This window comes from Archocentrus centrarchus, unplaced genomic scaffold, assembly GCF_007364275.1.
Source record: "Archocentrus centrarchus isolate MPI-CPG fArcCen1 unplaced genomic scaffold, fArcCen1 scaffold_57_ctg1, whole genome shotgun sequence".
Lineage (NCBI taxonomy): Eukaryota > Metazoa > Chordata > Actinopteri > Cichliformes > Cichlidae > Archocentrus > Archocentrus centrarchus.
The window spans coordinates 187761-214001 of NW_022060278.1; the positions used below are offsets into that span (position 1 = coordinate 187761).

Genomic DNA, 26241 nt, shown 5'->3' on the forward strand with positions numbered 1-26241 from the left:
GGCATGTATGGAGGTGCAGTCATGTGTGTAGAGGGTGAAGAGTAGGGGACTCAGCACACAGCCCTGTGGAGAGCCGGTGCTGAGGCTGATGGCTGAAGAGAGGTGGGGACCTACTCTTACCCTCTGGGAACGGTCTGTCAGGAAGTCCTTGATCCAAAGACAGGTGGAGCGTGGTATCCCCAGATCTGACAGTTTAGTCACCAGTCTGCCAGGAAGGATGGTGTTAAACGCCGAGCTGAAGTCCACAAAGAGCAGCCGAGCGTAGTTCCCCCCCTGCTCCAGGTGAGAGAAGGCAGAGTGGAGGGCCGTGGCAATGGCGTCCTCTGTGGACCGGTTGGCTCTGTAGGCAAACTGGTGGGGGTCTAGTCTGGGAGAGAGACTGGAGATGACGTGAGCCCGGACAAGCTTTTCAAAGCACTTCATAACAATTGGTGTTAGTGCTACTGGCCTGTAGTCATTCAAACCTCTGATAGTGTTCTTCTTGGGGATGGGGACGATAATGGAGGACTTCAGGCAGGAAGGGACAGCAGCCTGGCTCAGGGACTGGTTAAAAATGCTGGTAAAAATACCAGCCAGCTGAGCCGCACAGACCTTCAGTATCCGTCCAGAGACACCATCGGGCCCCACAGCTTTCCTGGGGTTCACAGTTTCCAGCATACGCCTCACCTCTTGCTCTTGCAGCCTGAGGATGCTGCTGCTGCCTGCTGAGGGATGTTGGATGGCTGTCTCTGATTGCTGTACCTCAAAGCGTGCAAAGAAGCTGTTCAGCTCCTCTGCCAGATTGATGTTACGCTGATCAACTAACAGGCTGGGTTTGTAGTTCAAAATATGCCGAACCCCTTGCCACACCTGCCTGAAGTCGTGGCTCTGGAAACAGTCCTCAATCCTCCTCTTATACACAGCCTTGGCCTCCCTGATGCCCCTCTTCAGGTTGGCTCTGGCAGCGCTGTAAAGCGCCCCATCACCAGCTCTGAAGGCGATGTTCCTTTCTCTGAGTAAGCTCTGCACCTTTCCATTCATCCATGGCTTTCTATTTGGAAAAACCCGGATATTCTTGTCCACAGTTACAGTGTCGGTGCAGAACTTGATGTAGTCCAGAACAGCCGAGGTATACTGCTCCAGGTCCTGGTGCTTGAATACGTCCCAGTCAGTTGTTTCAAAGCAGTCCTGCAGCTGTTGAGAGGCACCTTCAGGCCAGGTCTGAACAGTCTTAGATGTAGAAAGAGCAGTTTTGCTGAGGGGGGTGTATGCTGGAATCATAAGCAGGGACAGATGGTCTGACTGGCCCAGATGTGGCAGTGGAACAGCCCTGAAACCCAGCTTGATGTTAGAGTAGACTTTATCCAGTGTGTTGTTCCCTCTTGTAGGGCATTTAACATGCTGATGGAACTTGGGTAGAACAGTCTTTAAATCGACATGGTTAAAGTCTCCTGCAATGATGTGTACAGCCTCAGGATATCTGCTCTGTTGACTGCAAACCGTGTCATGTAAGAGACTAACAGCCGAGTTAGCATTAGCATCAGGGGGAAGATAAACAACAGTGATCAAAACAGCTGTAAACTCACGGGGCAGATAGATGGGCCTGCATTTAACAGTCATGTACTCCAGGTCCGGAGAGCAGTGGCTGTTCACAGTCATACTGTCTGTACACCAGCTGTTGTTTACATACAAGCACACACCCCCTCCTCTGCTCTTACCGGAGGTCCGCATTCTGTCATGCCGGTGCGTTGTCCTGCCGGCTAGCTCGATGGCTGCATCAGGAATGGATGAATGAAGCCAGGTCTCAGTGAAGAGCAAAACGCAGCAGTCCTTCACGGTCCTGTTTGTAGCCACCAGCAGTCTCAACTCATCCATTTTATTCGGGAGTGATCTTACATTGGCGAGGAAAACACTGGGTAACGGAGGTCTATGAGGCCGTTTACGTAGCCTCTCCAAAACGCCAGCTCTGCCGCCTCTTTTCTGCCTCCTTTCTCTGCGCCGTCTCCGTCTGCGACCCCCCCTCACAGGGATGATGAACCACAAAGAGCCAGGTGGTCTGGCGATGTCCACTGGGATGTTGTGAGAGTGGAGGAAGTCAGCCATAACCGCCTGCTCACTTTGTGCTCCTATATGTAGGAGTTCGTGCCGTCTGTATGTTATAATGTCCGCCCGACATAATGGTGATGTGTTGAGCCACAGTTGAAGCACACATAACAACATACACAATTTCACAGAGCACCGAAAAGGAGAGCACTGAGCCGCTGCGACTATGCGCGCCGCCATCTTGCCCCTCTGATAGGTTTTCATTAAGCAGTAATGTGAAGCAATAATAGAAGATCAAACTGCAAACTTGAAAATACAGAGTAATATCTTTGTTCTTCTGAGCAGCCTGCACTGCCTACATGTGTGTTAAAGACTGTTGCTGGTTACTCTCTATTCTCCCTCAGGTTTATTTTTATCTTCTAAAAAAACTCATGATTTCTGTCTGAGCCACCAAGCAAAGAGGAAATGCAGCCTGTGGTTTCAGCCAAAAGTCTTCCTTTGGCAGATGTCTTGTTTTACTATGTCATCAGCACAGAGCAGAGTTAACAAGGAACACAGACAAAGAGCACAGTGGGAATTTCACTTTGCTCTCTGTTTGCATGGCACGTTTTTATGTTATCTGTCTGTACTGGAATAATAGTAATAATTATCACTGCTACATTTAGGTATGCATGACCCTGTATGAAAACAGGTTAAAAATAGAGTCATTGTGGTGATGACACATGCTGGACTACAGTAAAAAAACTATGAGCATCCAGAGAAACTGTGAAAAGTTGTTTTCTCACGCTCAGAAACAGCTGCGTTTAAAAGACTGTGCATGAAAATGCTGTTAATGTTCCTACACACACACACAGAAAGACAGACAGACAGACAGACAGATATGTGCATTACTCACAGCCTTGGCTAACCAATTGAAGAGGTATTCCGGAGAGATAGAAGCCAGAAGAATAAACCAGATGTTCTCCACTGAACCACTCCAGGTGTACTCGTGTAATCTAAGTGGCAGAAACAACACCCCACCAATGCCCCACCAACGCTGGAGACGGAGTAATCCCGGCAGAGCATATAGGAGAAGAATGCAAAACACAACACCATTGCTCAGTGGTTAGTGGATCTAAGAACAGACCACAGCAACCTCCCTGAACAGGATCCAGTAAGTATGACAGTGGCAGACATCCAAAAAAGTGTCTTACATATGAAGAATCAGACAGCACCAGGCCCTGACATGATTCACACCTAATGGCAAAAGAAGCCGACTGCAGAAATGAAGCACGTGCTAAAAGCTAAGACACACCTGGAATGGCTGACTGAAGGCGGACTGTCCTGATCCCCAAGGATCTGCAGAAGGAACTGGTCCCATCCAACTACCATCAACTTTAAACCAATTTCACAATTGACCATCAAGTGTGGGATTTACCAAGGAGATGCTCCTTACCCACTGCTGTTTTGCATAGACCTGAACCTCCTAGGCTAGATCATCAACAACTGGTTACGGATACCAGCTATTGAACGGAGCAAACATCAGCCACCTCCTCTACATGGATGACATCAAGCTGTACGCCAGGAGTAAACAAGACATTGATTCACTGATCCACACCACTAGGATCGAACATCATTCAGACTGGAAAAGTGAAGGCAGATGTTAACAAAGAGAAGGAAGGTAGTCAGAACCGAGGGGATTGTACTACCAGAAGGCAACATTGCAGACATTGAGGACAGCTAAAAGTGCCTTGGAATCCCGGCTAATGGGAACAATGAAGAGGCTGCTAGGAAAACTGCAACCGCCAAGTACATGCAGAGAGTAAGGCAAGTCCCGAAGAGTCAACTGAATGGGAAGAACAAGATCTGGGCAATCAACACCTACACCTTGCCAGTTGTCAGATACTCTGCTGGGATAATAAACTGGCCAAAGGAGGAAATAGAAGCCACTGACATCAAGACAAGAAAGCTCCTTACCATCCATGGAGGGTTTTAGTTCTTAGGTGACACAAAATTACAGTATACAACAAAAAAGCAGTTAATTAAAATTATGGTGATACGTTGCATTAGTGTCAATGTGCAGTTTCAGGTGCAATTGCTTTGGTTGCCAGCAGATTGTGACTGTTTCCTGTAGTTTTTCATGTTTGTCTGCACATAACAATTAGTACCAAGGAGAAAGATTGCCTTCAAAGTAAAAGTTAGACCTTTTGAAAACTTGATTGCAGGGCTGAGAACTTTTACTTTGAAGGAGGACCTTCTCCACTTCCTGTTTGCGTCCAAGTTTTCAAGTTTTAATACAGCTCAGTGAGCAGTGTTTGTAGACAAGTCAATCACTATATAAACTACTGGCAAGTGCAGCAATATGCTAGCAACTGTGATATATTCTAGTGAGCACTTGGTGCTCGATTATGTTGGACTGTCAAGATCACTATGTTCTGATATTGATTACTAATGTTGAGATACCAAGTATAAGAGTTGTACTACATCCTCGCCTCTGTGAATGATTGTTAAGGTTATACACGACCCTCAGCAAGTACGTAGTGAGTACAAAGACTACAAAGGCAACCAAAGCAATCACAAGGAGGTTTTTGCCAACCAGTTGGGCAACACAAGTTTTTTCTAGCAGGGGGTGGTTTCCAGGGGGTCCCTGACAGGTCTGTAGGCCTGTGTGACTGCAACATTAGCAATCATTTTCCCAGCAACCTCCATCAATCACTCTTTTCCTCATGACCAGTGGTTGCCAGATGGTTGCAGACCAGTCTCTAGCCACAGATACACAGTCTCCTTGATCCTACATTGTCACCATGAATGCCACACACCCAAAATGGAGGACAAGTTAACACTATAACGCCGCCAATCGCCACTGAAGCACCCGTTACATGCCCTTACCTGCAGTGAACAGCTGTTTAAGGCTGAGTGTATCATCACTTAGCCAGCTGACCAAAGGAACTTTGAATTACAGTAATTCTGTGACCGTTTGACCTATCAGAAAAATACAAACAGTTTCTGAAAGCTGAGAAAATGCACTTCACACACAATATGGGATCATCATGGTAATTGCCGCTGGAAGTCCTTGAACAGCAGCAATTTTTAAGTACGTTGTGTCACAGTTGAGACTTTCTGCGTTATAGGGTTAATATCATGTTGTTAGTGGTCACATGTCTGCAACACCTCAATACAATCAGGCTTCAACTAGAGGAGTCAGCCCCTTCTGGCCATTATGAACAATGCAGGCTTGAATAAAACATCAATATTGATCCATTTGAGCTGTGAGGATTGTCAACATCATGTAAAAATGTTGTTCTGTTGTGTTACATTTGTGTAAAGAGATCATCAAAGTACATCATTGTACATCATTTAAAATCCAGCAAGTTATTTTTCTTATTTCGACCTGCTGATGAATCGACTCACATACTTGTCTTCAGCTCAAACACCATGACAAGAAGGGTCGCTTTAAAAAAAAGATGCATGTGTAATGGAAAATACTGTGTGAATATTTCTGTGTGGTGTAACTGTGGTGACCACTTAGCTGCAGGCTTATCTGTACCATCTCTGCACTTTAAAAATAACAACAATGACCTCATTGTTTCTTCATCAGCCTGCAGAACTAAAATGAGGAAGAACAACTGAAGCTAAATGTGTGCTGCCTTCCAGGTAACATGTTTCAGCCCTGATAGCTGACAGCACAGAGAGCTCAGCTTGTTGTTCTCACACTGCTGCAGACATGAAAAATACCATTAAGGTCTTCATGGAATCCAGTCACTTTATTAAATAACGTCTGCTCACATAAACTGTGCTTAAATTACCAAATTAGCCATTTATACTTATTCAACTAAAAAAAACCCCACTTCTACAAACTCATTAGCTTCTTCCTATCAAACCTCTTTATTATAAAGAGATATAAAACTGGTTACACATAAATTCTGTTATCTGGCCTCTGTTTTTGAGCTTCTACAACCAGTTTACTAAATTATTATTATTTTGTTATTTTAAATAAACAATTACAAACTATAATTGAAAATAATGAATGCATCTCGTAATCTTTTAGAGATAATTCAGTCATATTGTAAATACACACCACAGTTTTTCTGATGTATTCTGTATACTTACAGAATACATACAGTATTCTGTATACTATCTACTTCACACACTGCATGGTTAAAATCAGGAAGTAGCCAGATTCCAGCTGATCTTGTAGGTCCCAATTTAAAGTTGGTGCCTCCAGTCTGGAACCAATGACCATCTGTCACTGTGAGCTTACACACTCAAAAACACAGAAGACAATGAACAGCACTGGGAGGAACAAACACAACACACAATAAAACATGACCTGGGTCATAATAGGGGTCATGTAGACAGACCCAAACTGCATGAAATGTTGGGCAAATCTGGACCCTGCACTGTGGGACTCACATGGAGTGGGCTGCCCACACTAAGCATGAGGGAAGTGGGTGCAGCTGGAAAACACAGGTGAACAAAATAACACTAATGACACAGGGGAAGCAAAATAGAACACAACACACAGGGAAAAGAATATCAAAATAAAACAGGAAGTAAGAAAGAAACAGAGACACGGACTAGACACTACACACTGGAAACACTGGAGAACTAGAAATCAAAACAGGTCTGCATCCTGACTCCATGTGGAAAATAATTTCCACAGACTGAAAAATCTGATTGTTGATCAGAAAGACAGAAAATGAAGCTATCACTGAGGGTGGGGGTTCTTGGATGGTTCACACAGTGTAAAGGACATTGCATCACATCAACCACACAACTAAAATTTGCTGAAGAAGATAAGAGGAAGCTTGATGAATACTGGGAGCTCACTTTGGTCACTGAGAACAAATAAATGTGTTCCAATGGAGTCCAGAACAGGACTGTGAGTGCAGAGTCCTGGAGGTCCTGGAGGTGTGATGACAAACAGCTGAGAGAAATATGTTAGAGAGATGACATTTATAGATGGCACCATGAATAATTATCAATTTACCAAAACACTGGCTGAGAAGATGACTTTCAGTCAGCAGAAACCTGCAGAAGAAGAAAATTTACAATCACGACCCACAGGACACGACAAAAAAGACTAAAACTATGAGCTGCAAAGTCTGTCACCTGATTTGAAGCAACACAACACATTTGTACATTTTAGAGAAAAGTAACAGCAAAACACAAGAAACACACTGGTGTGTTTGGGGTGGACAGGAAATGTGAACACGTCACCAACTGCTGCGGTCAAAGCTACAGGAGCTGTTTGAGGTTGGTGTGAAAGGAAGGAAGCACAGAGAGGTGATAGAAGAAGAAGTCAGAGTCAAACTCTGGTCTCATCCATACTCAGTGCAGCTTCTCTTTCTTCTGCATTTATTATTCACACAGTGAAACACTTTGAGCTCAGCTGTGGGTCAGAGTGCAGCAGGGCTGGACGTGAGGATGAAGCACATTTTACTCTGCATGACGGGGTTATTCTGTAAGTCCACTTCTGACTCTCTTTGTTTCAGCAGCACCGATTAACAGCATTTTCCCTCCACTGTGAGAATTACAGTGTATCACTGCTTTAACCTGCTTCTCTGAGAACTTCAAGCATACTTGTGATTCTCAGCATTGATGAAACTAAATGTTGGCTGGTGCTTTGGCTCAGTTCAAACTGGAACATTGAGTTAGATACGCTGCTGCTTTCTGCACCAGCTACAGTCACTGCACACTGTATTAATGTTGTTGAACTTATTGTGTTCATTGCTCTGAAAATGGACTTTGATATTTGAAATATTTCATTGTGAAGGTTTTTTCCTGTGAGCCTGTCTAACAACTAATGTTCCAGGAACACAGAAATGTGATGCTGAGCTGTTACTGTGTGAAAACTGACCTTAAAAAGCTTCAGTTTAGATTCATGTTGATTTGAATTTTGTAAGTTGTTTAATATCTGATGAGGTTTCTTCATTATTTCAGTGCTCAGTACACTCATCTATGGAAATGCTGAAGGTGAGAAATATTTTTCTTCCTGTTTATATAATGTGTGCAGCAACCAGAGGTCAGTCAGTCACAGTCCTGCCTGAAGATTTTAATAATGAGTCCTATTATGAATTCTCACACTTACAGTTCATTAAAGTGTTGAGGCGTCTATCTACCTCTGTATGAATGTGAAGGCGCCTCTAAGAGCCGTGAAAGTCTTCACACACACATGGGTAACAAATGAAAATAACTATATCATGTATCATATACACAGCTTCACTGCAGCGTGACAAGTGTGGGGACTAAACTGAAAGAATGGACACAGTTCTCCAGAAATATTCCCCCATTTGATGTTTTGATGATAACAGTTGAAATTAGAAGCTGTTTAATATGAAACTCCAAACTTCACTGACTTTCAGCTGTGTTGGATATTTTTACTGGAAATCTGTTCACTGTAATTTACATCAAATACTTTGAGTTTATTTATTCAGTATTTCTAACTTTATCATTTATCTAAATGTTTCTGCAGAGTTACTAATTTCTGTTGTTGGTAGCTACATTTCATAAGTCTCATAAGGTTCAAAGTCTTTTATTGAAAATTACACATTGGCAGTGTTGGCCCTTCCTTTTCAAGACCTCTGCACTTCTTCCCTGCATGCTGTCAATCAAGCTCTGGGCCAAATCCTGACTGACAGCAATGTAATCACTTTTTTTTTGTTTTTTTGTTATTTTTGATCTTTTATTAAAGAAATTTCAAAAACAAAACAGTAACAGTATAAAAACAACTTTAGAATATTAACTCTTGTGGAGGATAACAAGCTAGGAGGTATGCAATAATAAGCAAATGAATAATAAAACTGAGGAAAAGGACCATACAAATACAGACTTAACCCTTATGCCCTCCTCTGATTTTGCACCCTCTGGACACCTTTGCGGCAAAAATGTACACGCACCTTAAAACTGCTATAAAATCATCATACATCAATTTTTTTTTTACTTTTTTTTCATAAATCACTTAATTAACTTCAGATCTACTCAAAAATAGCAAACAATCAATCTTTTTCAGGATTTTAACCCTTTAAATGCCAGTTTTATTATGTCAATGACTGCATTTTATTTTTTATGCAAAAAAAACCCACAAAAAAAATTATTTTTTTCATATAACAAATAATAAATGGATCGTGCATTGGTGGTGATTAGAGCCTTGGATATGTCAAAGACTAGGAACAAAATTATTTTGATTGCATTCTTATTTTTTTATGTAGTGCCAGATTTCAAATTTTGCACCCTCTGGACACCTTCATGGCCAAAAATGCCTCATTGACTTCCATAGAAACCACAGTTTTTGATCTCACTGCAGTATAAAATCATGCATTCTGTAATGTTAGCATTTCATTTTGAAGAAAAGTAGTGATATTTGACATTTTGACTGTATTCCATTAGATTCAGTCATTTTCCCATTTTAGGCTGATGAATGAAATTTTTGTATTTTTGCCTGTCATATTATGGAGCCATGTGTATACCAAGGGACCCCTAAGTGTGTGTGTGTGTGTGTGTGTGTTTGTGTGTGTGTGCGCGCGCGCACGTGCATGTGCATGTGCAGGAGAGAGAATGAGTGTGTGAGTCTGTAAGCACACACAAAAATGCCCTTGGAGGGCATAAGGGTTAAAACAGAAAATTTTTATCTATCTGTTGCTATGATAGCAACGTAATCACGAAGCTGCAGGGACGTATTAAGATGCTTCCTTATGTGCAGACAAAGCCGACTCACACAGCCAACCTTTCATCCCGGAGTCCTGCTCAGACTTTTACTTTACTTGTCATGAACTTGACAGATTTCCTCAGGTAGCTCATTGCACCTGTATGATGAGGCACGTCACCAAATTCTGAAGCTATTTCCTTCAAAACTGCGGTGATTTAAACCTTTGCCTCTTAAAAAGTTCACAGTCTGTGTTTTGGTGCTTATGACACGTTCTGTCTTCAGGACTTTGCTGTGCAGCGTTTTTTCCCGCACATCGCAGGCGGAGAAAAGATCAGCTCCTTTCCTTGCCTGTCCGGAAAATCCCTGTTTTCTACTTTTCATTTGGTCATTTTTGGGGGTCAGACTAGCTCAAATTTTATTGTAAAAAGTGCTAACCGATAATCACCGATCAATGTGTCATTGGGAACACAGAAAACAGGTTAGCGCACAGGTCTGCCCTGCGCGACAGCTGTTACAGTGCATTATGGGATTTGTAGTATAAGTGGTGGGGGCGCTATTTACCCGTGGGCTATTAATAATAGCTATATAAATCATCCGCGGGCCTTATAAAACGTAGAACAGAGCACAATTAGAAAAACCACAATGTTTATCATCTGCTGCACCTGTAAAAAAAAAAAGAAAACATGAAGAAGAAACAAAATACAAAACCCCTCAACGTTCAAATAAAACTGAGGGACAGACAGCAGTGAAGAGCTGAATTGGGCCACCTCATCTTGATGTTTTGTTCCCTGAGCTTTTGCCAAGTTGTTGAAGGATGTTTTTGTGTTGTTCTTTATTCATGGCTGTGTTCTCAGGCTAAATTGTGAGTGGTCTCAGGATGCTTTACTGTTAGCATGACACCAGCCTGATGGTAGCACTCACCTTTTCTTCTCTAAACAGTCATTTTTCCAGATGCCCCAAACAATCAGAAAGGGTCTTCATCAGAGAAAATGACCTTACCTCAGTCCTCTACAGTCCAGTCAGTCTGTCCTTGATGAGAGAAGCGGCATCTTTGCTGCCTTTTTGACACTCAGTCATCCTCCAAAAGTCGTTGCAACAAGAAAGTTTTCTCTCTTATTCCATTTCCAGGGTGTGACGCAGTGATTCACTGTCAGCTCACCTGTGCAGGTCTCCTTCTTGGTGAGGCTAGCTTAAATGTTGCTGTAAAAAGTCCTGACCAATGTTTTTATCTGCTGACCACTGTTTAATGTGTCATTGGTAACCCCACAAAAACAGGTTAATGCACAGGTCTTCACCTGCATGGCAGCTGTTGCAGTGCATAGTGGGGTTTGTAGTATAAGTGTCATGGTCCTGGGCCGGTGGCCCAGCGTTTTGAGTTTCTTTTGTGTAGCCTTCTTTGTTGTACTTTTCAGGTTATGTTTCTTAGTGTTTCTTATAGTTATATTGTTTGTGTATGCTGTTTAGTTTCCCTTGTTGTTTTTTGTGTATGTTCCCTTTGTCAAGTTTTCAGTGTTAGGTCTGCGTCTGTTATGTTTAGTCAGTTCCTGTTTTATTTTGACAGTCTCGTGTTCCCTGTGTTTTGTATCTAGTTTTGCTTCCCCTTTGTCATTAGGTTTATTTGGTTCACCTGTTGTCCCCTGTTGTTTCCACTTGCCCTAATCCCCTTGTGTGTATTTAAGCCCTGAGTCTTCCTTTGTTCGTTGTTGCGTCGTTGTCATTGTTCTCCCCAGTGTTCCCCTCCTAGCTGTGTGTTTTGGTTTTTGGTTTCTGGTTTCTCTCAGGCTTCTGTTTTGTTTTGCACTGGTTGAGATTTCAAGTTTTTGTATTTTTCGAGTCCCTGCAAATAAACAAGTTTTCGTTTACGTCTGCGTATGTCCTGCACTTGGGTCCTCTCCCTCCGCACACAGCCCCTCACCGTGACAATAAGTGGTGGGAGCACTATTTACTGGTGGGCCATTAATAACAGCCATATGAACTTATCGTGGGCCTTGAGTTTGACTGATGTGTTCTACAGCATCCAATCTGCTAGTGAAACTTTTTCCTGTAACCACCATTAAAACTTTACTGGGAAACAGCTGGAGGTCCTTCATCAACCACCTGATCAGCAAGTGAAGAAAAGAGAAATTTGTAGCTGCTCCATCCTCCCTGTTTGTTTCACACAGAGAAAAATCTGCAGTACAGAAGTTAAAATATGCAGATGAACTGTTAATATGAAAAAAGTATTTCTTATCTGATTAATCGATTGGTCAGTGGAATAATTGATAGAATACTTCCATCATCCATTCTCTTCTGCTTATCCTGTTCAGGGTCACAGTGGGGCTGGAGCCTATCCCAGCTGTCATAGGGTGGGAGGCAGAGTCCACCCTGTACAGGTCGCAGCCTGTCGCAGAGCTAACACAGAGAGACAGACAAACATTCACACTCACATTCACACCTATCAGCAATTTAGAACCACATATTAACCTAAACTGCATATTTTTGGATTGTGGGAGGAAACTTGGAGTGAACCCACACAAACACGGGGAGAACATGCAAACTCCACACAGAAAGGCCCGGGCCAACCCAGACCTTCTAGCTGTGATTCAACAGCACTAACCACCATGACACCATGCTGCCTTTAAGACTTGTTTTCATGTTTAATCTTTCAGACAACATGGATATTTCCCTAACTTACTGTAGTTGCTGCTGATGGCTGTCAACCACTAGATGGCACTATTAGTCATAATCAAAACCCAAGAAAACCTAATAACCGTAGCAGGGCTGACCTCTTCTGACATAAAGGAGAATGTAACAGTTCAACATCCCAACTTGCATCACCACAAATTAATTTTATAGAACAGCAGGAGTCGACTCAAAGTGCTTTTGAGTTTAGGCAAATAGATTAAATGTCCACAAAATGCACAACACAACAATATAAATATTAAACATGAAACCCACATAAACATGACACATAAATAGAACAAACAACAGGAACATTTAGAAAAAAATCAAATGTATAAAAATCATCATATCTGAATGTATTTGAACCTTTTTGTCATTCATGTGTTCTTGTTGTTCTTTCTTGAACATTAACAGTGTCAAACAAAGCTGTTGTGACTCTGCATCCAAACTGGCCTGAGATATACAGAGGAGAGACGATCACTGTCAGATGTGAGATCCATGGAGGAGACACTGAGTGGGATTATGAATGGAAAACAAGCAGCTACAGAAAACCTGAAAATCAAAATGAATACAGGATTAGACCTGCTACAACAATCAACAGTGGAAACTACCGCTGTAAGGGCCGAATGAAAAGTTCACAGCATAAAACAACAGAGTGGAGTGATTCAGTCACACTGACAGTTTCTGACAGTAAGTAGAGTCAAAGCTCCTTTAACCTGAGAATATAAACAGGCTGTAAAAATGTGTTTTTGTTAGTACATGTTGAGATTAGAGAGATTTTAGATGTTTAGATCATTTCAGTCTTACATGTTTTGATAAGTATTTGGAGACAACATTAGGCAGGAACTTTCTGAGAAAACTGTTTTCCCACTAGAACCCCGTCCTGTCCTCACTGTGTCTCCATCATGGCTGAGTCCTGGAGCCTCAGTAACTCTGAACTGTGAGGTTGAACATCCGTCTGCAGGATGGAGCTTCTACTGGTATAAAGCTGTTCCTGATCTATCAGAGAAATCCTACAGTTATGAGCTGCTACCTGATGGCAGTGGGACTGCACAGGACTCCTACATCATTGATGGACAGACACACACAGCAGGATATGTGTGTAGAGCTGGAAGAGGAGACCCAGAGTATCACACTGATCACAGTGAACCAAAGATTGTCTGGTCTGCAGGTCAGTTTGTTTCCATCCTTTCAATAAGCTGATGTTATGTCAACATTTTTATCCATCAGTTTTTCAGATTCAGCTCATTAAAATATAATTTTCACGATGATAAAATGTCTGCACACATTTTTCTTTTCTCTCTGAGATCAAACTGAATTTTTTATTTCTTTTTATATATTTTTCATATGATAAAATAAAAAAGAAAAATATGATATTCTAATAATTTTGTCATTGCAATGAGTACTTTTATTTTGGAGACTGTTTGTAGTCATTATTTTTACTTACTGGACAAACTGGATTTGCATCAATGAAACACTTTGTTTAGTGGTTACAGTTAATAAGGAGTCAGCAGGCAGGTTAACAGCTCTGACAAAAGTAGAAAGAAGATTTATTCTCATTTCACAAATAACAAATTATATTATTGTTTATCCAAAATGTGTTAAACAGTTCAAACGTAGTTAAAGGGTATTTTGTTTTCAAGCAGGAAATTACAATTTGTTGAAATATTAACTCTGATCTTCAGGAAGCAAATGAACATTTTCACTGTGATATTTTAATCCTAACATCTCTGAGCTTTGTCTCCTCCCTGCATGTTTCCAGATGTTCATTCAGCAGCGTCTCTCACAGTGAGTCCTGACAGAGTGCAACACTTCACCTCTGACTCTGTCTCACTGACCTGTGAGGGAAACTCTGCTGAGTGGAGAGTGAAGAAGTTCACTGAGGACGGCCGACTGAACTCTGACTGTAGGACAATGACTGGATCCACATGTTACATCGGTTTCTTGACAAAGTCAGGTACTGCAGTGTACTGGTGTGAGTCTGGATCAGGAGAGTTCAGCAGTGCAGTCAACATCACTGTACAGGGTATGTTATTATACATTTTCTTCTTACATTTGAATGATTTAGAAACATGAGCATTAGTCCCAGCTTTGCTGTATGTGAAGTTATTCTGAGACAAAAATGAATATTTCAGACAATTTTAGTCATCTCACCAAAGCAGGATAACACTCTTGGTTGTTCATCTCATTTCACTCAGTCTTTTAAATTGATTTACCAAAACTTCTTGAGTGTAACAACAAATGCAGATTTTATACATCGTTCAGAGCAGCAACTTTCTGTCATGCTCCTCGGTCTCTGACACATGTTTTTGTAAAGTTTATGCTTCTCTGAGTTTGTACTTTAGTTTATCTTTCGAGCTTCCTCGTAGGTTATATTTCAGTTCTTGAGTTTTCGGTTTATTTCACCTCCCCTGTGTTCCCTGTTTCCTGTTGTCAAGTCTTAGTCTCTGTTGTGGGTATTTTTCTGTCTTCCTGCTTTATTTTTGGTACTCTGGGCGTGTCTCGATTCAGAGCTGCATCCTTCTAAAGCTGCAGCCTACGTAGACCAGGAAGGCAGGAAGTGAGGGGCAGTGAAATGGGATGGTCTATCTGTCATATCTGCATCACCAGCCCTTACCTCAGCATAGCTCCTGTCGCCTGGCAACTGTGACAGTGTGAAGCACAGCTGAAGGTGTTAAAATGGAGCCTGAACTTCTGCTCATTATTTTCTTTGGTTTATTTAATCCTTGAGGAACTGCAGCAGCTGTACTGTTGTACCGAACATCAAGGAATAACAATGAGCGAATGATTCACTTCCTGACAGTAAGACGTTAAAGTTAAATAAAACTATCCAGCTATGAAGCTTACCTTTAATCTCAGCCAAACCGATTTGCTGAGGAACAAATGAAACACTGAAATAAGCCAAACATCAACCGTTAGAGACGATCTGACTGAATTATATCTGTGCTTAACTTCCACTTGTGGTGGAAAAAATAAGTTGTGCTCTGAAACCAAACTGATTTTCTGATGATTTATTGAAAGTAAGAATATAACCTTTGCAAAGGGATCAATACAGCAGGAGCAGCCTTCGCACCAGCATTGACCAAAGCACAGAATAACACCCATTCCTTTATACTATTGTGTTGATACAATCTTGTTCTGCTAGCCATGGGGAGTTCAGGTTCTCACCACCATGTAGCACCTGCATGATAACAAGTGCGTCATGGCCTTGGACACAGCTTACAGTTAAGTTGTTTTCTCATCTTCACACACTTCGTCTTTGTGCTAGAAAATTACAATTACATACCAAAGAAATACACAGAGGTTATTTGAGTTGAAAAACAAATTTTCCCACTCAGTGGAGAAAGTTGTGAAAATGATTCAGGCGTTCTCTCCGGGTATGGTGAGCATCGACCGCCCGGTCAGCTGACAGCTGGTGAGGAGAACTGGCTGTTAGACCAGCGGGAACGAGCATCTCAGAAATCACTGGAGCACTTTTGCAGTTATGATATCTTGATAAGTTGAGCAGATATTTGAGGTTTACACATCTACATTCTCCCCTAAAACACTGTAAAAGTTTATTTTGTGTCACACAAACAGATTTGAGACTGTTGGTCTCTGAGCAAACTTTGCAGCAGCCTCTCCCTCTGTGTACTCTGTGTGGAGTCACTGTAGACACACAGATGCTGCCACACATCTTAACGCTCCACCTGTCATCAGCCGACACCAGCATCTCTCTCGTGTCTCTTTGTGTCGATGGCGAACCAAAAAGTGATTATTGGTATTTGCCTAAAAAAAAAAAAAAAAATTGCTCTAAATTAATTTTTGGCCAATCATCTGTCAAACATTTTTCTCATGAATAATATCAATTTATTTTGAGTGAGAAAGAACACTCCTGTCACAGGTAGAAGCTGCAATCTCATTTTAGCAAAGTGACTTTTATATTTTCTTTATCAGGTTAAAACTCATTTTTTCAGAGAGATCTGCCCAAGAGTGCAGCAGAAATATAACATCACAGCTCTATAAAGAGAGTTGATGTGGCCAAAAAGGAGCCAGTTGATTATAATGTAGATACAGTAACACAGTCATAAAGATACAAAACAGGTCATTTCTTCATTTATTTTATTTATAAGGCCTTCATAAATTCTGTTGACTACAGTCTACTAACCAATATAATCAGAGACATTATACATCAAAAACACACAAAAACGTTGGAAATCAGGTTATTGTTTTTTTTTCTGAAATCCCTTTTTGGCACAACACCAGCAGCTGGATAAGATCAAGTTTCCAGAGATGAACATTTGCAAAGAAAATGTTCATCTTGTTTGGCTCCACATGTTTGTGAATGCAGATTTTCTCTGTTCTGAACTCTAACAAGAACTGCTTGAGATCCAGACTGAGTGACTCCACCTACGTGACATTTTACACACATCTACCACTGCTCTGGAGTCAGACCTGCGCTGTGTACCTGTGTGTCCTTCACATTATTGTCAGTAGTTTATCTGTTTCTCTGTTATCAGAATTACACAGCAGTATTTTACAGTTTATGTATGTAATAAATTTCAGCTGGAAATTCAGAGCTTTATGCTTTATGTTTGGTTATTTCATGTTTATTTGCTGCACAGAAATGAAAGTAATGATTTGAATTTAATTGGAAATGTATTACAATGGAACCAGATTTTTCAACAGAGGTAGGCGAGAATCTGACTTTTATGAGCCGACTTAGGAGATGATTTTTACTGGAACTAACATTAGGAACAATCGGGACCTGCAGAAGCATCTGACTAGAGTGAAAATCCGATTTGTGCGACTTTGACTTTTTGCCACTTTTACTGTAGTTTTTAATGTAGTTTCTATGTCTAAAACAGTGCTACTCCAGACTCATTCCAGAGTCCAGGTCGTGTGTTGAGGTGAGCACAAAGACTCACCCATCACTGGGGGTGAGGCCACTGAGGTAGCTGAACAGCTCCGTGGTGGCAGATGAAATTCACCCTGACATGCCTCTGCAACCTCACATGGAGATCTGGGGTGAAGCTTCTGGATTGGCAGACTGGGGTGGTGGTTCCCATCTTAAAGTAGTGGGAGGCTGTGCTCCAACTATAGGAGGATCAAACTCCTCAGCTTCCCATAAGACAAACTCTCCTTTCCAACTCCCTGTTCATGGAACGCTGGACCAGATCTGTATCCTCTCAAGGATTAAGTGTGCCGACCCAAACATGTCTACATGTGCTTTGTGGACTTGGACAAGGCATTCAACATCCAGTAGGGGGTGCTGTGAGAGTATGTGATGTCTGTCCCGTTGTTGCAGGTCATTCAGTCCCTGAACAAACGCAGCATCGTCGTGACGAGAGCTGAGCATAAAAGCAAAACTGTTGATTTACCAGTCAATCTATGTCCCCACCCTGACCTATGGTCACAAACTTTAGGTAGTGACTGAAAGAAAGAGCTCGTGGATACAGACATCATCATCATCATTTCCAAAAAGAACTCAGTCACATATTTTTCCTCATTATGATGAGAGTTTGGTTTAGAGAAGTTTTTGTGTTCAGTGTGATCTGAAGTTGTTTTTTCATGTCACAGATCATAATTCAAATTAAGTTCTATACAAATTATTTAGTAAAAAGTTGTTTGTTTGACACATACAGAATTTTTTAATATTCAAGATCAGATATTTGATCTTCATGATGAAAAGCATTTGTTCAATCTGTTCTTATTATTGTGTGTCAGCTTTTTCTAAAAGTCTGCACCAGCTGATGTGACTGAAACAATTGTGTTTGATTGTGTCACAGATGATCCTGATGCTCCTATCCTGGTGAGTCCTGTTCATCCTGTGACTGAAGGAGCTTCTGTTAGTCTGAGCTGCAGTTTAAGGACACAAAAAATACTTTCCAATGTGTTTTTCTACCACAATGACAAACTTATTCAAAATGATACCCGAGAGGAGCTGAAGATCTCTGCAGTGTCAAAGTCTGATGAAGGTTTCTACAAGTGTGAATACTCAGGAAGAGAGTCACCACAGAGCTGGATGTTAGTTAAAGGTGAGCAGGATCAAAACAGTTTTTACTTTGATTGATTGTAGATGGATTATTCATATTCATGTTCCTTGTGTACTGTCTGATGTACTGCAAGTGTGTTCTTGTGTTTAATTATTTACATACTGTCAGATTCAGAAATGTTAATATTTCCACATGTTTCTGACTCATCAGGATTTGGAAGTGTTTAACTTCCTTCTAGATTCTTCTTCTCATCACTGATCAATAAACTCAGTCACACTTCAGATTAATTACAGCTTTTGAAATATATCTTTAATTATTTTGAAATACAGCAAAGTAAATATTAAAGGTTCAAAATGCTGATCAAAATGAGTACTGTGTGTGACAGTTGTACAGTGTGTTGTGTCTCCATCATCAAGGTTTTGTGATATTATTTTCATGCAGTTCTTTAAATTGTTCTGATTCATTTTCTTGTTCTGTTCTTGTTCTAAACTGAACTGCAGATAAACCAAAGGCTGAACTGAGAGCTGATAACACAGCTGTTCCAGTAGGGGGCAGTGTGACCCTGACCTGCTCAGTGAGCCTATCATCATCATCATCCTCATCATCATCATCCTCATCATCATCATCATCATCATCATCATCATCATCATCATCATCATCATCATCATCTGGATGGAAATACTACTGGTACAGAGATGAGAAACACTCTGAACCTCTGACCACACAAGATGCAGTTTTCCTCTCAAATGGACAAATCAGAGTCTCACAGGAAGGACTCTACAGGTGCAGAGGAGGAAGAGGAGACCCAGTTTACTACACAGAGGACAGTCAGTCAGTCTGGATTGGGAAAACTGGTGAGTTTGGATTCAACACACAGTGTTGAATAAATTGAAAATTCAGGATTACTATGAGTACCAAAAAACATTATATCTCATGGTGACCTCTTTGTCATTGTAATAATGATGTTATTGGAACTCGTTGATCATGAACAGTCATGTGAAATGAAGAGAATCACTGTCAGGAATGTTATTTGTTTGAGGTGTTTTACATATTTGTATAGTTTAAGTTTGTAAATCAGATTTACTAAAATGAACATTTTAACACAAGAACTGCCAAAGCTGCCATTTTGGCTCCTTTTGCATTTTAAAATAAAACTCCATCATCTCATATTTCACAAGTTTCCTAAAATGGGCTCATTCTTAAAATAGTGAATTCTGAGTTATGTGGGATAAAATTTTTTTTACAACTTTTACCTTGAACCCTAAAAAGCTCCTGGAACACAAATACCTTTAACAGAGTGATGTTTCGGGCTACAGCTGCCCTTCCTCAGATTTAACAGCACAGGTAACACGTTATTTATACAAACCCACATCTCAACAGGGTCGTGTGGTTATAGGTGCGTTTTTACCAAACAAGGTCGAAAGGCAACAAGGTTTTCTCTTTTCTCTGTGGACCAGTTGTACACATGATTGTAACTGAAATATAAAATGATGGAGAATGACATAAACCTGAGTGTGGGAACCACGTCACTGATGACTGATGGTCACAGCGCTCTAACAATAACAGAAACAGTACCTACAGTGCTGTGAATCTCCCTGTTTTCAAACAGTGTGTTAAATGCTGCTTTTGTATTTGATTGGATTTTACTGTCGTAGCCAAATGACAAAGATAATGATGGACATTAATGAACACTGATGTGGGCGAGTAGGCTCGCTGTAAATATGCTGCAGTTCTCCTTCCAGCACTGATCCAGCCCCCTGCAGCTCCCACAGGAAGAAAAGACACCATTCAGTGTAGAGTCACTTTAGAGTGTTATTAAAGGAAAATGTACAGAGGACACAAAACATCTAAAAGTCATTTGTATGTGCAACATTTGTCTTTGTATAGATGAAGAATAAATCAGAGGGAGTCTGTAGTGTAGTTTAGTATGAAGACACTGAGTCTAATGTGTCACAGGCAGCTAAATATTTTCTATTTGCTGCTAGAAGCTAAATGACTGAGTGAATGTGTAAAGTGTGATCATTTCTATAACAAAGTTCTTCCTGAAGCAAGAGACAATCTAATGAACTTTTTCCTGTAAACTCAACAGCAGGTAAACCCAGAGCCACACTGACAGCACAAAGGTCAAAGGTCATACCAGCAGGGGGCAGCGTGACACTGAGCTGCTTTGTGGAGGGCTCTGCTGGCTGGAAGTTTGACTGGTTCAGACGTGATTCAGTCTCTTCTGAAGCTCAGCTCATGAGAGGAAATGAAGCAAAGAGAGATATTAGAGGAGGAGGTCTGTACCACTGCAGAGGAGGGAGAGGAGATCCAGCTTTCTTCTCTGAGGACAGCAATGAAGTCACTGTGGAGGAAACTGGTGAGTTTAGTGTTTTATTCCAAACTCTGAAAGAGCTGCACTGTTTGTCCATCTGTTCACTGAACAGTCAAAGACCATGAAAGTCAAATTCTACCTAGAAACTTTTATAATTTACTGCACAGTGAAATGACCTGGTTTTAGTTTCAGACAGATGTGAGGGGTACTTCCCAAAGTGTGACCTGCACAGACCCGTCTGCTCAGTGTCCTCCTCAGTCAGGCTGCAGAAGCACTAAACTGCTGTGACCTGAATAATTAAGCTGAGCTCTCACTGCAGTAACTTATCAGGGATATGGATGTTTAAACTTTTCATTACCAAACTGTATGAATTAGTATAACTGATAGTTGAAGAGTATCAGTAGAATTCAGCTGAGGAGCCACAGTGACTTTATTGGGCAGGACTGGACCCCCGAGACTCGTCCATAACACGAACACTGATTCTACTGTTTATGTTTCTATTTGTCTCCTAACTGGATATTTTTATGTGAACAGTTCCCATTAAGCCCACTGTGACCCTGCAGCCATCCTGGACTCAGATATTCAGCGGTGAGACAGTCACTGTCAGATGTGAGATTCAGGGAGGTGGAGGAACTCAGTGGACGTATGAATGGAGTCCAGCCAAGTTAAACACACCTCCAACATCCAATGAATACAGAATCAGCAGAGCTGCTGAGTCTGACAGTGGAGGATACAGATGCAGGGGCAGAAGGGACTATTTGTTAACAGGGTGGAGTGATACCATCAAACTGACTGTATCATGTAAGTTGGAGATCTTTCATCCAGATTATCTGTTTTATCTAAATAAGTAAAAATACTTTTGTGACAAAATTTTAGCTGTGTTTGCTCAATAAATGATGTTTATTATCGACATATTTCCATCCAGTTCTTTAAATTGTTCTGATTCATTTACTTGTTCTGTTCTTGTTCTAAACTGAACTGCAGATAAACCAAAGGCTGAACTGAGAGCTGATAACACAGCTGTTCCAGTAGGGGGCAGAGTGACCCTGACCTGCTCTGTGAACCCATCATCATCATCATCATCATCATCATCATCATCATCATCATCATCATCATCATCATCATCATCATCATCATCTGGATGGAAATACTACTGGTACAGAGATGAGAAACACTCTGAACCTCTGACCACACAAGATGCAGTTTTCCTCTCAAATGGACAAATCAGAGTCTCACAGGAAGGACTCTACAGGTGCAGAGGAGGAAGAGGAGACCCAGTTTACTACACAGAGGACAGTCAGTCAGTCAGGATTGGGAACACTGGTGAGTTTAACTTAACATACAGTCAAATTATTGTTTAATGAATAAGATGAAGACGTTATAGCTGATGGTATTTGAACCTTTTTGCCATTCATGTGCATAAAACAACAGAGTGGAGTGATTCAGTCACACTGACAGTTTCTGACAGTAAATAGAGTCAAAGCTCCTTTAACCTGAGAATATAAACATTGTTACATGTTGAGATTTGAGATATTTTAGATGTTTACATAGTCTCACTCTTAAAGTTCATAATACTTGGGATTGTTGCCCCCTGGCCATGGGATGGGTGTGTTCCTAAATCCAGTTCCTGCAGCATTTACCCCCCCGGGGGTGTGTGTGTGTGTGTGTGTGTGTGTGTGTGTGTGTGTGTGTGTGTGTGTGTGTGTGTAATGCGCCACCTAGTGACACCTCTAAGTAAGGTCCTGGGATGGTACATGTAGAGTACAGTGAGATCATCACTGAATCTCTGACACATAAATCAGAAAGAATTACTGTGGTGTCCATTTCTAATCTAATTTACAACATGAACTGAACTGTAGTCCCATAAATTATGAATTGTCTTTTTAATCCACAATTATGTGTTAAACACACATTTTAAACCCTGAACATTGAGAGAAAATCTTTATTGAACAGATGAACCCCGTCCTGTCCTCACTGTGTCTCCATCATGGCTGAGTCCTGGAGCCTCAGTAACTCTGAACTGTGAGGTTGAACATCCGTCTGCAGGATGGAGCTTCTACTGGTATAAAGCTGTTCCTGATCTATCAGAGAAATCCTACAGTTATGAGCTGCTACCTGATGGCAGTGGGACTGCACAGGACTCCTACATCATTGATGGACAGACACACACAGCAGGATATGTGTGTAGAGCTGGAAGAGGAGACCCAGAGTATCACACTGATCACAGTGAACCAAAGTTTGTCTGGTCTGCAGGTCAGTGTGTCTGATAATAATCTCACTGTCAGTAATCAGGTCACATATCTTGGATGTCTTATTACAGATCACATGACATTTACAGAGTGAAGATTTCTGTGTGCAGAGCTGCTGTACACCTCTGTATTCTGCACACTGTGGACAAACTATACAAAAGCAAGTTTACAGAAACTTCAAGCAGCTTCTAATGAAGCCATGAGATTATTACTGAGGAGACCCAGATGGTTCAGTGCAGTGAAATGTTTGCAGCTGCAGGAGTCACTGCATTTAAAGCTGTATTAACAAATCTACTTTATGAATTTATTTGCAATTATTTTGGGTTTAACAAGTATGAGATTTAATACCAACACTGAGGAGACATCAGTGCAGCTGTCTCTCTGTAGGAAAATTATCTCTCTGTTTTTTCCCTTTAAATTCTGGACTGTTGAGTCTGTAATGTGTAAAGACTGATTGAGTTTTCAAGTTAAAAATGATCGTTTGACAAAATTAACACTGATTGAAATATGAGCAGAAAAAGCTTCAAACAAATGATATGTGATATTTTAATCCTAACATCTGTGAGCTTTGTCTCCTCCCTGCATGTTTCCAGATGTTCATTCAGCAGCGTCTCTCACAGTGAGTCCTGACAGAGTGCAACACTTCACCTCTGACTCTGTCTCACTGACCTGTGAGGGAAACTCTGCTGAGTGGAGAGTGAAGAAGTTCACTGAGGACGGCCGACTGAACTCTGACTGTAGGACAATGACTGGATCCACATGTAACATCAACACATCACAGTCAGATACTGCAGTGTACTGGTGTGAGTCTGGATCAGGAGAGTTCAGCAGTGCAGTCAACATCACTGTACAGGGTATGTTATTATACATTTTCTTCTTGTATTTCAGTGATTTAGAAACATGAGCTTTGCTGTGTGTGAAGTGGCAAAACAAACACAAATGACAATTAGTTTAATTTTATGCGTCTCACCAAAGCAGCATAATATTCTTGGTTGTTGGTCTCATTTCACTTGACATTTATAAAGCAGTTTATAAATGTTTATTTTGCAATAAACTGCTAAGAAGCTCAAGATGTGTCATCAGAGTGTATCATGTAAAAAGGTGCAGTTGTATCAAAGGTTCTGCTGTATGTGAGTTCTCGTCAGTGCAGAGCCAGTCAGGGAGTTCAGAGCAGCAAACTTTCTTTATTTTACCTGCACTGTGCACAGCTCCATGAACTACTCTGCCCCACCTCTCCTCCTGCAGCTGTGCTCAAACCACACCTCACTGCTACAGCAGCCTCATATAAAAATGAATATAATAATCTAATTTAGTCCCATAGTGCATCCTGGTGTCAGGTGTTCCCACGTAAGTGACACACATGCACACCTGACCACGCGCCACCTTCTTCCATCGCTCTGTGGTCAGCATGGTCACTCTGACTGGTTTGCAGCTTTGCAGTCCCAAACACAGCAAACTGTGTATTCTGACTCCTTTCTATCAGAACCAGCATGAACTTATTCAGCATCAGATCACACGGGCCAGCCTTCACTCCCCACATGCATCAATGACCCTGTTGGTTCATCACTTTTGACAGATACTGCAGATCAAGAACAGCCGACAAGACCTGCAGTTTCAGAGATGCTCTGACCCATTTTCAGTTGCTGCCTAATACGTCCCACCCACTAACAGATGAAGAGATAATCAGTGTTATTCACTTCACCTGTCAGTGGTCATAATGTTATATCCTCATTAACTCAGTACTTTAACTTCTCACCTGTTGCTGCAACTCATCATCTTCACAGTCACATTGTAAATCTGAACTGTGCAGCACATTTACTGAGGAGGCTGTATAGCACTACTGTGACTGAATGAATGGAGCATTTGTTGTGCTTCAGTCTTGTTGCAGCAACAATAACCCAGACCTTAAGAGGAAGTCAAAGACTTTATCACACATACAGAAGTTTTTAAATATTCAAGATCAGATATTAGATCTTCATGATGAAAAACATTTGTTCAATCTGTTCTTATTATTGTGTGTCAGCTTTTTCTAAAAGTCTGCACCAGCTGATCTGACTGAAACAACTGTGTTTGATTGTGTCACAGATGATCCTGATGCTCCTATCCTGGTGAGTCCTGTTCATCCTGTGACTGAAGGAGCTTCTGTTAGTCTGAGCTGCAGTTTAAGGACACAAAAAATACTTTCCAATGTGTTTTTCTATCACAATGACAAACTTATTCAAAGTGATACCCGAGAGGAGCTGAAGATCTCTGCAGTGTCAAAGTCTGATGAAGGTTTCTACAAGTGTGAATACTCAGGAAGAGAGTCACCACAGAGCTGGATGTTAGTTAAAGGTGAGCAGGATCAAAGCAGGTTTTACTTTGATTTATTGTAGATTGATTATTCTTATTCATGTACCTCATTTATTTTGTGATGTACTGCAACCGTGTGCTTGTTTTTCCAGATTAAGGATTTAATATTCAAAGTTTTTTTTTTTTTTTAAATTAAAGCACTTTGTAAATTCAGTTCAGTTTATGTTTATTAATACTGAACATTTCTTATTTACAGCAGCTGAGAGCTCTTCATTTCCTGTTCTGATGATTGTTCGACTAACTTTTGGATTCATCGTGTCTGTGTAGATTCTCAGTTATCCAGGTCATAGTAGTCTCTGGAGCTTGAAAAAGGCGACTGGACTTCTTTTTGTTTCTTGAAGACGTTTCACCTCTCATCCGAAAGGCTTCTTCAGTTCTCAACCAAATGGTGGAGAGACCCAGGTATTTAAACCCCTGTGGGCGTAGTCCCCTGGAGGTGGTTATGACCCTCTATTGATCATGTGCTTGAACACATGTGCCCAGGTGTGAAGGGGGCGTGGGTCATATTCAATCAGTGGTTTCAGTTGAAACCAACTTAGGACTCCGCTCCATTGTTTCCTGTGGCCTATTGAGGTCACTGGAACAAAGGTGTGAATGGGGGTTGAGACGTCTGGGAAGGGAGCTCAGGACAGCACTGTAAGCGGGGGAAAGTTGGTGACGTAATCCACCTCCTCTGTTCAATGATGGTTGTTCACAGTGGACATAGATGGCTTCTTTCACTCCTCTTTCAAACCATCTGTTTTCCCTGTCCAAAATGTGGACATTGGCATCCTCAAAAGAGTGCCCTTTTTCCTTCAGATGCAGATGTACTGCTGAATCTTGTCCTGTCGAAGTGGCTCTTCTATGTTGTGCCATTCGTTTGTGAAGAGGCTGTTTGGTTTCACCAATGTAGAGGTCCGAGCACTCTTCACTGCACTGAACAGCATACACTACATCGCTGATCTTGTGTTTGGCGGGTTTGTCCTTGGGATGAACCAGTTTTTGTCTTAGGGTGTGACTTGGTTTGAAGTATACTGAGATGTCATGCTTGGAGAAAATTCT

General features: G+C 41.3%; 2 protein-coding genes across 2 annotated transcripts in view; both read left to right on the forward strand.

The window, feature by feature from the left end:
- Nucleotides 1-19168, forward strand: part of LOC115777557 (basement membrane-specific heparan sulfate proteoglycan core protein-like) — a 40725-nt gene extending 21557 nt beyond the window's left edge. The window contains exons 5-7 of the mRNA XM_030725489.1: nucleotides 12725-13000; nucleotides 18786-18864; nucleotides 18946-19168. Coding sequence (XP_030581349.1) covers nucleotides 12725-13000; nucleotides 18786-18864; nucleotides 18946-19168 — 578 coding nt within the window. The remainder of the gene's footprint in view (nucleotides 1-12724; nucleotides 13001-18785; nucleotides 18865-18945) is intronic.
- A 1273-nt stretch (nucleotides 19169-20441) lies between these two features.
- Nucleotides 20442-26241, forward strand: part of LOC115777567 (leukocyte immunoglobulin-like receptor subfamily B member 3A) — a 41376-nt gene continuing 35576 nt past the window's right edge. The window contains exons 1-3 of the mRNA XM_030725499.1: nucleotides 20442-20644; nucleotides 21134-21400; nucleotides 21584-21922. Of these exons, the coding sequence (XP_030581359.1) occupies nucleotides 20524-20644; nucleotides 21134-21400; nucleotides 21584-21922 (727 nt within the window). The 5' untranslated portion in view covers nucleotides 20442-20523. The remainder of the gene's footprint in view (nucleotides 20645-21133; nucleotides 21401-21583; nucleotides 21923-26241) is intronic.